Genomic DNA, 12930 nt, shown 5'->3' with positions numbered 1-12930 from the left:
CTATGTTTATTCAGTCGCTAACTTATCCTTGGGAACATCACAGCATCCCTTGGGAGATACAAGCACCTTGGCTTGGACTTGTTCAGACTGTCCTAGCACAGGCCTAGAGAAGGTTATTTCTGATTGATTTTCATATCTGTGGCCTGGGTGTGGGAGTGGGAGAGAATGTGAAGGTAAGAAATGACAGTAGTTGGGGCTTTTCAGATCCTGTTGGATAAGAGGAATAGAGTTCCCGAACCAAAGAAGCCTCTGCTCTTCCTTCAAAGAAAGCCAATACCTCAACCTCGGCTTCCAACTCCAACCTTGGAAATGACTTCCAATGTAAGTTTGAAACTTTTCTATTTAAAATGCAAAATTTAACATTGCTGTCCATTTGCTCTTAGGATAGTTTGAGTTAAAAACAAACCTAATTTAACTGTGTTAATTTATGTTGCCTTTATTCTTCTTTTCAAACATCAAACACACAATCACAAAAACAAGTAAAATGAGATGAAATGAAATCTAAACCTAATTCTTTGAAAAAATAAAAAACAAAGAATAAGTTTTCCCAAGAAAAAGTAGGCACCAGAAGGTAATCCTTGTGTGTGTCAAATAAAACAAAAAAGGGTTGAATGATGATCAATTACTATAATTATCTGCCCAATGGGGAGGTGGCTGATGACAGAGAAGAATGAAATGCTAGAAAGTGGCGAGGACAGGCTGAGTTCTGAGGTAGGACTGGCTCCCCGGGCCATACCTCACCTTCACGGATCCCAAACTCAGTCTGAGCGCCAGGTGCCTGAGCTGGCTAAGACTGACCCAGACTAAGCAAACCCACAACAAACTGCCAGAGATGCCAAAATGCAAATGTATTACTTAATGGGGAGAAATAAAACTGCCTGGTGGATCAGGATGCTCCTCACTGGTAGGTCAGCCCATCATCTCCCCATAGAGGGCAATTCTCACAAGAAGCCAGATTGTGTTCAGGAGGTTACGCTTTGTCAGAGGGAGGACAGTGGACAGATCACCTCTGATGGGCCACCTGAGGAGGGACTGGAATGCCCCATTGCCTGGCTAGGATGTGGTCTGAACAATACTCCAGTTTTAGACCTTGTGCCACCACTGCCGGTGGTTAACACATCGTCTATCACATGTTAATGCCATTGATTTTACTGCTGCTTTATTTTGCATTCAGATGCCTTAATTAGATTTTCCCACTCAGCTCTTTCTGTTGGTGTTTGTGTTTGTTTTTTTTTTATAAATGTATTTATTGATTTTAGTGAGAAAGGAAGGGAGAGGGATAGAGAGATAGAAATATTGATAAAAGAGAGACATCATCTGCTGCCTTCTGCACACGTCCTATCCGGGATCAAGCCTGCAACCCAGGCAAATGCCCTAACTGGGAATTGAACCAGGAACTTCTTGGTTGATGGGTAGATGCCCAACCACGGAGCAACACCAGCCGGGCTGCTCTTTCTGCTTTTGACACATAGTTATTAAAGGTGATTTTTTATAAATGGCTAATCTTGTCTATTATATTCTGATTTTACCAGTTTTGTTAAATTTTTGTGAGAAGTGCCTCCCTCTAGACTCTGACCTAGATTAGCTGTATCCTTTGTCTATTCATGATCACACATGAAAAAACTATTGCAAAGGGATGCTATAAATAATACTTTCAGCTTCAAGAATGATTTTGCTGGAAAGAAGTTTAGGGAAATGAAAATTGCTTAAGTTATAGGTATAGTATGATAGTGGGTTAATTTTTAAACTTTTTATATGATTTGCTAATGATATTTATGATGAAAAAATAATAATGAAGTTTAATAATAAAGTAAGTAACATTTAAAATACTATATGTTCAATGAAGGTAGAGACCATTGTTAATTTCTCTGTAAATCCTTCTGACATCTAACACAGTCTCTTTTATTTGATCAAAGTCTTTAAAAAATATTTGATACTGACTGCTGTTCTCAAGCTGCTTGGTTCTCCCTTTGTCCTTTTAGGAAGAAGAAGATATAGAAAAGGCTGTTATCTTCCTTCAGAAGTTACTCCGGGGCAGAGTCATTCAGAACGTGGTGTGTAGGATCCGACCACTGGCCATGTGCTTCTCCTCTGAAAACAGATTCACAGAATGTGCACGTGCTCGGTTCCTTGGGGTGAACTGCCTTATGGAACTACACTCTCTTTTTTTTCGTGTGTGTGTGCGTGTGTGTGTGTGTGTGTAACTTTATTCTTATTGCTCACACTATTACAGATGTCCTCATTCTCTTCCCCCTTTGCCCACTCCACCCAGCCCTTGCCCCACCTTCCCTCTGGCCATCACCACACCGTTGTCTGTGTCTGCGGGTTATGCATATATGTTCTTTGGACCTATACTCTTGAATTATCGTACGTATTCCTTTCTACTGCCATAGACTGTCCAGTTGGGTGACACAGTATCAAGGAGAGGAGTAGCCTGCCTGCTGTTTGCTACAGGTGTAGCCAAGACAGTGTGAAAGTGGTGTCCTCCTGGAATGGCTAAATCTGGCAATTTTCTTACCTGACTTTTGATCATTAAAATATCACCGACCAAGTGGATTCCCTAATTTTCCACAAAGTCATAACACAACTATTTGAGCCGTACTTAGCTGGCAATACCTGAATAATAAATGAAATAACTAAATAATAACTACAGTTTGAACCCCTCCTCAATGCCCACATTATACCTTTTTTTATTCTACATATATCATCTCATTTTTCCCCTATAACTTACCCTACATTACAGGCAGGTAATGTAAGTCTGAGAGAGAGTATGTTAATTACCAGCAAATTCAACTCTGGTCTTGCTGACCGGGAAGCCTTACGTTATTTATGCTGCCAGAGCAAACACTCGGTTTGAAAAGTGGACTGATATGAAGTCCCAGCTAAAAAGAGTTATTTCTCCCCAGACAGTTATAACTCTTAAAAGACTCTATTATGAAGAGCAAGGCCAGGGAAGCCGGGTGAGCATTTTTCCTTCAGCATTATTCTTTACTCTCCCTTTGGGATTTCCCAGGAGAGTTGCCTCAGTTCAGACAGCACATTGTGTATTACAAACCAGGGGCAGACCTATAGGAAAAGAAAATACAGCTATGAAATATACCACCCCCAGCTTTCTTAGGGAAGAAGGAGCACAGGAAATGAGGGCAAGTTCAAGTTTCTTAACATGACCCTGTAGAGGTCCCCTTGCCTTTGAAAGGCATTTTAAGAAACCGGGTCAACAGCTAACTGCTAGCTAAGCTCCCTCCTCGGCCCGAGCAGCCGCAGGTGCAGTGAGAGGGCTGGCCTCGCTCTGAGGAACACACAGGCTCTGTAGTCCCAAAAGGCGGAGCGGAACCCCCTCTTCCTAGGTCACTGCTTGGGGAGCCCTCGTGCCCGACACAAGGGATGCTAATTTGCAGGTCTCTCTGTGATCTGGTTTGATCCAGATGTTTGAAGGGAAAGAAAAGCGGCTGGAGCTGATCCAGGAGCTGCGCACCACCCACGCGCTGCAGGAGGACGACCGGCTGGTGAGGAAAATGGAGAAGCAAGTGACGCTGGCCCTGCAGCGGCAGAGGAACCTGCACGAGCACAAGGTTCTCTCCCTTTCCTTCTTGTTCCATTCTTGTCACGTTTTCTCCCTTGATTTCTACTATTGTGTGAGCAACATTATAATAACAATAAGGGAACTGATGAAAAAGAAGCACCCCCCACAATGCCGTCCCTCTAGCACAGTCAGCATTTTTAAACAACGCTGCTGAGGTCTATAATTAGAATGGGATGTGCTCTCACTGCATTGAATATGGTCTTATGTTCCTTATTTGCAAAAAGAAGAAAAAAGAAACCTACATTTTAAAAGGTTTTCCTTTTCAATTTTTCTTAAACATTTGATGACTGTACTATATTTCAGTTAGTGGGAGCTTAGCAGAATGACTAGTAATAAAGGCAAAAAGAAAAAAAAAGAGAGAAATGAGATTTAAATATCAGCACTTATTGAGCTTTGGGGATAAGTCATGCTGGTTAAAACGCATATTAAATATGTTAATAGCTCATAGTATCCTGTGACTTTCATCATGACCTCTGCCTTCTGCTGACCTAATAGCAGCTGGTAATAGCAGCTCTCACCCAACAAGCATAAATGTCTCCCTGTTCTCTTCTGTGCTCATCTCCGTAAGCACCGTTTTTAATGCTGCTGACTACAGTGTAGATGCACTTTTCTACCTCTCCTGCTAGCCTGTTAATCCGTGTGGAAAACCATCTGTTTGCACAGTGTTTGGTGCTGTAAGAAAGTGAATTTACAGCAAAGCTACTATGACCCACCTTTAACTATACACATAACTCTCATGCTGTATGGACTTGGGCTCAAATGTTAAGAGGCTTGGAAATGTGCACAACTTTACTTCTTTAAAAAAAAAATATATATATATATATATATATATATATATATATATATATATATATATATATAATTGATTTTTTTACAGAGAGGAAGAGAGAGGGATAGAGAGCTAGAAACACCGATGAGAGAGAATCATTGATCAGCTGCCTCCTGCATCCCCCCACCACCACCACTGGGGATGCACCTGCAACCAAGGCACATGCCCTTGACTGGTATCGAGCCTGGAACCCCTCACTCCACAGGCCGATGCTCTATCCACTGAGCCAAACCAGTTTCGGCACAACTTTACTTCTTTTACGTGACTGCAGGACTGGATGGCCCTTGAGTTTGGGGGAGCTTGGGTAGGGGAGAGGGGAATAAATCCACGGGCTGGGAGACCCAACAGAAGGACCAGAGGAAGAAGAGAATGTGGATACAGGAGTCTCTGAGTCTGAGAAGCCTGGGAATGATGGAGACAGGGCTGCACTTTTCTGTTCAGAGAGAGAGCAAATGCCCTGGAAGTGCCAAGTCCCAGGATCTGGGTGGGAAAATGCCCTCTTTGGCCCTTGGAGGTTGCTGATTGTAGACTTTGGCAGATAGACCTAAGCCAATCCAGGCTTTTCAACTCTATTCCATTTAGTGGACATATACACTGAGTGGCCAGATTATTATGATTTCTGAACACATAATAATCTGGCCATTCATTGTGTGTGTATGTGTGTGTGTGATATATATATATATATATATATATATATATATATATATATATATATATATATATATTGGGTCGGCAGCTAAGTAATTACGGGTTTCACACATATATGGCTTCAGTTGAATTTTAGGTTTGCAGACGTAGTACAAATGTAAAACACATTTTGTTATTTGATAGTTGGCTATTCAGCTGTTAATCAGTAAAAAAAGTTTTTTGATCTGTTTTGTAGTTTTCGTTTGGCGTTCGTTGAAAAATGGAAAATCAAAAGGAACATTTTTGTCATATTTTGCTTTTTTATTTCCTCAAAGGGAAAAACGCATCGCAAGCTCATAAAAAGTTATGTGCTATTTATGGTGACGAAGCCTTAAAAGAACGGCAGTGTCAAAATTGGTTTGCCAAATTTTGTTCTGGTGATTTTTCACTCAAAGATGAAAAACGCTCTGGTCGTCCAGTTGAAGTTGATGATGCCCTAATCAAAGCAATAATCAATTCGGACTGTCACAGTACAACACGTGAGATTGCAAAGAAGCTTCATGTATCACATACATGCATTGAAAATCACTTAAAACAACTTGGCTATGTTCAAAAACTCGATACATGGGTTCCTCACGAACTGAAAGAATCACAGTTAACGCAACGCATTAGCAGCTGCAATTTGCTAAAGAAACGTAATGAAAATGATCCATTTTTAAAATGACTGATAACTGGCGATGAAAAATGGGTTGTTTACAACAATATCAAGCGGAAAAGATCATGGAGCAGGCCAGGTGAACCAACTCAAACAACATCAAAAGCTGATATTCATCAAAAGAAGGTTTTGTTATCAGTTTGGTGGGATTACAAAGGAATTGTCTACTTTGAACTCTTACCACCCAACCGAACGATCAATTCTGATGTCTACATTGAACAACTAATGAAATTAAATAATGCAGTTGAAGAAAAGCGGCCCGAATTGACAAATCAAAAAGGTGTTGTATTCCATCATGACAATGCAAGGCCACACACATCTTTGGTCACTCGGCAAAAATTAATGGAGCTTGGTTGGGATGTTTTGCCACATCCACCATATAGTCCTGACCTTGCACCATCTGATTACTTTTTGTTTTGATCTTTACAAAACTCCTTGAATGGTAAAAATTTCAATAATGATGATGATGTCAAATCGTACCTGATTCAGTTTTTTGCTAATAAAAACCAGAAGTTTTTTGAACGTGAGATTATGATGCTGCCTGAAAGATGGCAAAAGGTCATTGATAAAAATGGGCAATACATTACAGAATAAAGTTATTTAGTTCCATGAAAAAATTGTCTTTGATTTTCTTTAAAAAATCCGCAATTACTTAGTTGCCGACCCTATATATACATACATACACACTATATATATATATACTATATATATGTATACATATACACACACACATGGGTGGTTGGCCGGCCTGCCTGCTGGTTGAACTCCTGGTGGAGGGGACAATTTGCATGTTAGGTTTTTATTATATAGGATATACACTGAGTGGCCAGATTATTATGTGTTCAGAGACCATAACAATCTGGCCATGCAGTGTACCTGACTGATATCATGTCAGCTAAGAGCTAAGAGAGGAGGTAGTGGGAAGAGCTGTCATGCAGCCAAAGACTCACCCTGCTTACCTTCGACCATACTAAACACACTGGTGATATGCAGGTGTCAGATGGAGCGGGCACCTCATGGATACCTGCAGCAGTGCTGACCCTCTCCTTTTCTCCTCTCACATTTTCTGTGGAAAACAATCCAGAAAATGCACAACTCCCAATTATGTAGTGTATTACGTGATGTGACTGCAATGGAATCACCTTGCTAAATATATTTTTTATTTAATCTTCAAATTAAAATTTACTACCAGAGCATACCTTTCTTGTTGAGGGAGATTAGACATGAACAGGATTTAAAATCTCAGGATTTTAAAGGTTGCCTTACTCTCCCCACAACCCACACCCTTCTAACATAAACACACACACACACACACACACACACACACACAGAAGTAAAAGAGCTGTGATCCCTGGAGATGAGGAAGAAATCTGTTTGTGATCTCTGGGCTGAATGATCGCCTCTTCCAAATGTTAGGAGTAGTGAGACTCTTGCCCATTCTTTCCACCTCTCTTACTGTGTAAGTAAAGGTATGGGCTGTGCAGTGGGTAAGGATGAGGATCAGTGTGTTGGACTAACAACTACACTTGATTGACAGTCTCACCCAGTAGCCATATCACCTTGGAGACCTGTGTGGATTTCCTCCCTTCAAAAATGAACCAGCGGGGAACTAAGCACAGAGGCCAACTGTCAGTATTAAAGTAACATGTGCCTGGGAGGAGAGCTCTTCCTTTATACTTGAGAATGGGAGAGGGAACAGGTGGGAGTGGCAAAGGATACAGTCCTTTATTCTCCTCCAGAGGCCCAGTGCACGAATTCTTGCACCAGTGGGTCCCTCCACCTGGCCTGCGGGTTAGGGCCAAAACCAGCTCTCTGACATCTTCCAAGGGATCCTGGATTGCGAAAGGGCGCAAGGCAGGCCAAGGGACCCCACAGATGTGCTATCAGGGCTAAGGAAGGATTGTGGGAGGGTTCCGGGGTATGTCTGGCCTGTCTTGCTCAGTCCTGATTGGCCAAACCTCAGCAGCAAGCTAGGGTGGAGCGTCTGCCCCCCCTACCCTCCATGTGAGTGCATGTCATAGTGAGTGTTTGAGTGGCCTTAGCATATCATTACCATATTACATTTTGATTGGTTGAACAGCTGGCAGATCGACCAGACACTTTAGCATATTTCGCTTTTATTATATAGGATGTGTCAAGGCCAGAACAGATAGACACTGTGGCTTATTCCTGGCCAAGAACTCAAGGCCTTTATTTTACCTTAAGAATCATATAGACATGTATTTTTCCTGCTCTATTTCAAAGATAGTTGTTAATGACTTTGAAGTATGATTTTCTACTTTCATGTTATTCAAGATCTTAAAATTTCCCCAAACTTATGTTAAAGGATGAGGCATTAAGAAAATAAAAAGGTATTATAAGTGAATTTTTAGGAGATTCTATTTTATTAAACTCCATTACTATCTTTAATAAAACCCTTAACATTTCTCTTGCTGTCTTGGAATTCATAGCACTTTATTTGGATAAAATTGAGCCCAACTAGCATGGCTCAGTGATTGAGCATTGACTTATGAACCCAGATTCTCAGTCAGAGCACATGCCCAGGTCGTAGGCTCGATCCCCAGTTTGTAGAGTGCCAAAGGCAGCTGATCAATGATTCTCTCTCATCATTGATATTTTTGTCTCTCTTTCCCTCTCCCTTCCTCTCTGAAATCAATAATATATATTTTTAATTGAAATTTAGCTTTTTTTTTGTTAGTGTTAATCCTCACCCAAGGATATATTTCCATTGATTTTTAGAGAGAGTGAAAGAGAGAGGGAGAGAGGGAGAGGGAGAGGGAGAGGGAGAGGGAGAGGGAGAGAGAGAGGGAGAGAGAGAGAGAGAGAGAGGGAGAGAGAGAGAGAGAAACATCGAAGTGAGAGAGACACATCGATTAATTGCCTCCTCATGGCATGACCAGGTTCAGGGCTTGACCCTGCAACCCAGGTATGTGCCCTTGACTGGAATCAAACCTGCAATTCTTCAGTCCCTGGGGCAACGTTCTATCCGCTGAGCCAAACTGACTAGGGCTAAACTTGAAATTTTTTTTAAAAATGCATCCTGTGTAGACACCAGCAGATTTCTTTGCTAAATCCTCTTTATAACTTGAGGACTATAAGCCTACAGTGACTGATAGAGCAATCTGCTTATGTCTAAGATTGTATCATACGTTTTCCTAGTTGACAGAACCCTCAGAATGGGGCCAGCCTAGAGAGAATATTCCTAATCAAAACCAAGTGCAGTCTGAAAATAAAATTATTATACTCTCAAGAGTTCTGGGTAACCCAGCGTTCCTCCTCCTAAATCCCCATTTTCAGTGGAATTTGTATCCTTAAGATGACATTATTTTTAAGGTGTCGCTAATTGAAAACCATCTGGCCGGACTGGAAGGAAGGGCGCTGGCAGACATGTTCGACTTCCTGTCCAAGGAGCTGGTGAGACTCCAGGAAGAGCGGAGGATCCACGCCTTTGCCATGCTGGCCGAGCGGCAGCGGAGGATGCGGGAGGCCGAGGAGAGTGGCCGGCGCCAGGTGGAGCAGAGGCGCCTGCGGGAGGAGGACGAGATATTTAAGGAGGCAAGTGAGGGCAGCGGGACATCTGGAAGCTGTTTGTAAGGAGCAGAGTCAAACCGAAGGAAACTTAAGAAATGAAATGGCTTTTGTTTTGTATTTTTCATTGCATTCAGCAAGTGTATATTGAGGTCCTGCACAGACACACATTTAGCCACCCATTTCCTCATTAACTCACGCATATACAAGCACAGTGTGTCCAGAACCTTACACATTTATAAAGTTATACAGAAACGCACAAGTATATTTATTACTACAGGTGGAACACAGTAAACTTCCCAACCCTGGACTATCATAAGACTCAGCTAATTGTTCCATAGGTCCAACTTGATTCCCAGGAAGAATCTGGGGTCCCTAGAACAGGCATGCTGTACATCCCGTGGTGCCTCCCGTCCCACCAGCATAGATCACTCTGTACAGTAGACATTGAGCAAATCTATTTTGACTTGAGGCCCGATGCACGAAATTCATGCAAGAGTAGGTCTTCCTCCCCCAGCTGCCGGCACCAGCTTTCCTCTGGCACCTGGGACCCGGGCTTCCCTCGCAGGCCAGGCTTCATCCAGAAGGTCCTCTGGAAGGATGTCTGGTCTAATTAGCATATTACACTTTTATTATTATTGGTGGTTGCTTGGTTGACACTGAATTAAGCTGGTCATTTGGGGTCTCTCGCAGGGAAGACACAGGGATTCAGTTATGGATTTGGTGTTTTACCGGTAGTGACAGTGCCAGTCAAGAAACAGGTGCTGAGTTATTACTGAGTCCCAAGACACACAGAAATATCCAGACATGAAATAAAAAAAAAAAGTACCCTTCTCCAAAGAAGCTGAAAATCTGTTGAGATAGAATGTGTACAAAACTAAGGATGCTGCACGTAGTGCTTCTTGTGTATCTACCCGTGAAACAGGCAAAACCAAACTACAATATTACTATGGTTCCTACGTAGGGAGCAAAACTGTAAGAAAAGGAAAATGTTTGCTGTAAGATTGTGAGGGGGAAGGGGACTGTGGTCAGGAAGAACCCTCGGCGGTCTCCTGGGATACTGGCAGTGGCTGATGGGTGCTGGCTTTCCTCTGATTCATTACACTGTGCATTCATTCACACTTGTCTGCATGTGTGTTCTGTTCCACAGTTTGAAGAAAGCTTTAGAAAGAAGCAATGTAGATGGATAAGATGGTTCAGAGAGTTCATCAAAGATCCAGGATCCCTCTAGCTTTCTGCTTTTCTGTCCCTAAGGCCTGGCCCTCATGGCGGTTTAAGATGACTTCTTGTGCTCCACATCATGTCCCCATGAAATGAGGAAGGAAAAAAGGGGGGAAAATAAAGCTATGTCTTTCCTTTTAACAATCCATTCTGGAAAGTGCCTGCATCACTTCCCTTGGCTAGAAGTATGGGTGCTAGGAAGTGCGGTCTGTTCTAGGAACCTATTGACTCAGCTAAGATCCAGAGGTTCTATTATTGAAGAGGAAGGACATTGGGAAATGCCTTAGTCTCTGCCACAGTTAGGTAGTGTGAGAAGACATACTGGATGTAGGAACATAGCCGGGATCCAGGATCTTCTTGCTATGTGTAGTGTCCACCCCCGAGGAAAACCCACAATTCTAAAATGGGTTAGAAAGGGTAGAAAGGTGGGTTAGAAACAGACGGTCTAGAACACATGTGTCAAACACAAGGCCCGCGGGCCAAATCCAGCCCGCCAGGCCTTGCAATGTGGCCCGCACCGCGCTGTCATCACTGCACTCCGCTGTCAGTTTATGACATTGTCAGTTTATGACTGTTCAGTAAACCATTCGGCCCACGATTTAGGCTGGATTTTAGATTTTGGCCCCTTCTCTGATTGGGTTCGAAACCCCTAGTCTAGAAAAAAGTAGAAAAAAAGGAACAATCAATGAAGGGACTTAACGAACCTCAGTAAATGAGCTAAAAAAAAGTTACCAATGTTCATTTTTCTTGTCTTGTTTACATTAGTATTCCTGTTCTCAGTAACTGTGGGCATTTGGTTTTTTTTCCAGGTGGTTAAAGTTCACCAGAGTACTATATCTTCATATCTGGAAGACATAATTCTGAACACCGAAGCGAATACTGCAGAAGAACAAGCCAGGGCGGAAATCGAGAAGATGGCTCAGGAAATCAATGACATTGCTTATGAAATGGAAAACCGGTATGTGCCAAGAAAAAGGATGGCAGCATAGAGAGCCCACTTGCTGGTACTTATATGTACTTTTCAGGAGCTTAAGAGTTCACCACCAAGGAAACACAAGTATATAGCTCATGCGTCAGTGCCCATTGTTTTATTATTATTAGCATAATGCTTTAGAAGCTGACATGCTTTAGAAGCTGTGCATGGTGGGAGCCCTGGGAAAGGAAGTCTCAGCAGCCTGGTTCCCTTTTACATTACTTGCTTTAGAATACCTCAAAGCATGGAAGACATGTGAGTAAGTACATGCACCACTACTTGGACTCCGCCCCGCGGTGTGTGGCTCCCAGGTATAAGCTGTATTTCTAACATTCCCTTCCTGGCTGGCAGGGTACATGAAGGGCGGGGCCAATCTGACTTTTCAATGGGGTTAACCAAGCTCAGCAGGAATGTGATATTTCAGATCACTTAACCAAAGGAGAGACGATGGTGGAGTTCCTTCACCAGTCAGGAGGACCCAAGGACAGCCACAAAGAAAGTTTAATTTGTTTATTTTTTAGCCGAACTCAGCTTCAGTCAGAGGAGATTGTTGCCGAGTTGGTTTATAGTTTTCTGATCCCAGAGGTGCAAAAGGACTTCGTCAAAGAAAAAGGTAAGCCGTGCAAATGCCTGCCTTTGTGACTTTTTAAAAGGATAAACTCTTTCAGTATCCTAAAGATTTAACACTGAGCAGCGGTATGGGGAAATTTCTGAAGGAGAATCACTGGGCTTTCTTATTTCAGAGCTTGCCCAGCTCTCTTCCTGCTGATTCCAGATATACACACCTCTAGTTAGATGGGCAGCGTTCTTATAAGCGTGGCCAAGCATCCAGATCCAACCCTCCTTTGAGAGGGAGTTCCCAAGTTCCAGAAGAAGTATATTTTGTGATTTGATTTTTTAAAAACATAAAGTAAATGTTGCAAATATGTGGGATTTTCTAAATGAAGCAGCCTGTGGAGGCAGGGCACGTGCAAGGTGGCTGTTGAATGCAGGCCCCCCCGTCCCCTAGGGGGGGCCTGAAGGGTCTGACACTGCTCTGCTGCTCCCCTGTGTCACGGATGTCTCCTGTGGCTGCAGGTCCGTATGGCAGAATAAATACCCTCAGCTGTCACGTGACAACAGCGGGTGTTTTGGAAGATGGATGCCTTTAGTAAACAGATAAGGAGAAAAAAAGTGTGTTCAAAAAAAGAATATTCTTTTGGAGCTTTCAGACTATTGGTGACAGACCCGATCCCAGAGGGAGGGGTGCAGCCAGAGGTCAATACTTAAAGTGAAATAACATCTGAGTAGGTGTCAGAGTTATTAAGGGGGATTCTGGACAAGTTTAAGAGAAGTGTAGTATTTTAGGTCATTTAACCAGGATAAAGGAATGATGGGGGGTCTCATGAATTTGAAGAGAACCAAAAAATACCTTATTTGCCCATTATATGATTGCAGTATAATTTCTTAAACCA

At 42.5% G+C, this 12930-nt stretch overlaps 1 protein-coding gene across 5 annotated transcripts in view; it reads left to right on the top strand.

Annotated features, from left to right (window-relative positions):
* CFAP91 (cilia and flagella associated protein 91) overlaps nucleotides 1-12930 on the top strand; it is a 61411-nt gene that overhangs the window by 36027 nt on the left and 12454 nt on the right. For all 5 annotated transcript variants that reach the window (XM_084871612.1, XM_084871614.1, XM_084871613.1 and 2 more), the window contains 6 exons: nucleotides 205-321; nucleotides 1983-2054; nucleotides 3426-3572; nucleotides 9088-9309; nucleotides 11313-11461; nucleotides 11998-12089. In XM_084871612.1, coding sequence (XP_084727738.1) covers nucleotides 205-321; nucleotides 1983-2054; nucleotides 3426-3572; nucleotides 9088-9309; nucleotides 11313-11461; nucleotides 11998-12089 — 799 coding nt within the window. The remainder of the gene's footprint in view (nucleotides 1-204; nucleotides 322-1982; nucleotides 2055-3425; nucleotides 3573-9087; nucleotides 9310-11312; nucleotides 11462-11997; nucleotides 12090-12930) is intronic.

The sequence above is a fragment of the Pipistrellus hanaki genome, assembly GCF_964339955.1.
Source record: "Pipistrellus hanaki genome assembly, chromosome: 2".
NCBI lineage: Eukaryota > Metazoa > Chordata > Mammalia > Chiroptera > Vespertilionidae > Pipistrellus > Pipistrellus hanaki.
This window is presented reverse-complemented; position numbering and strand designations above follow the sequence as displayed.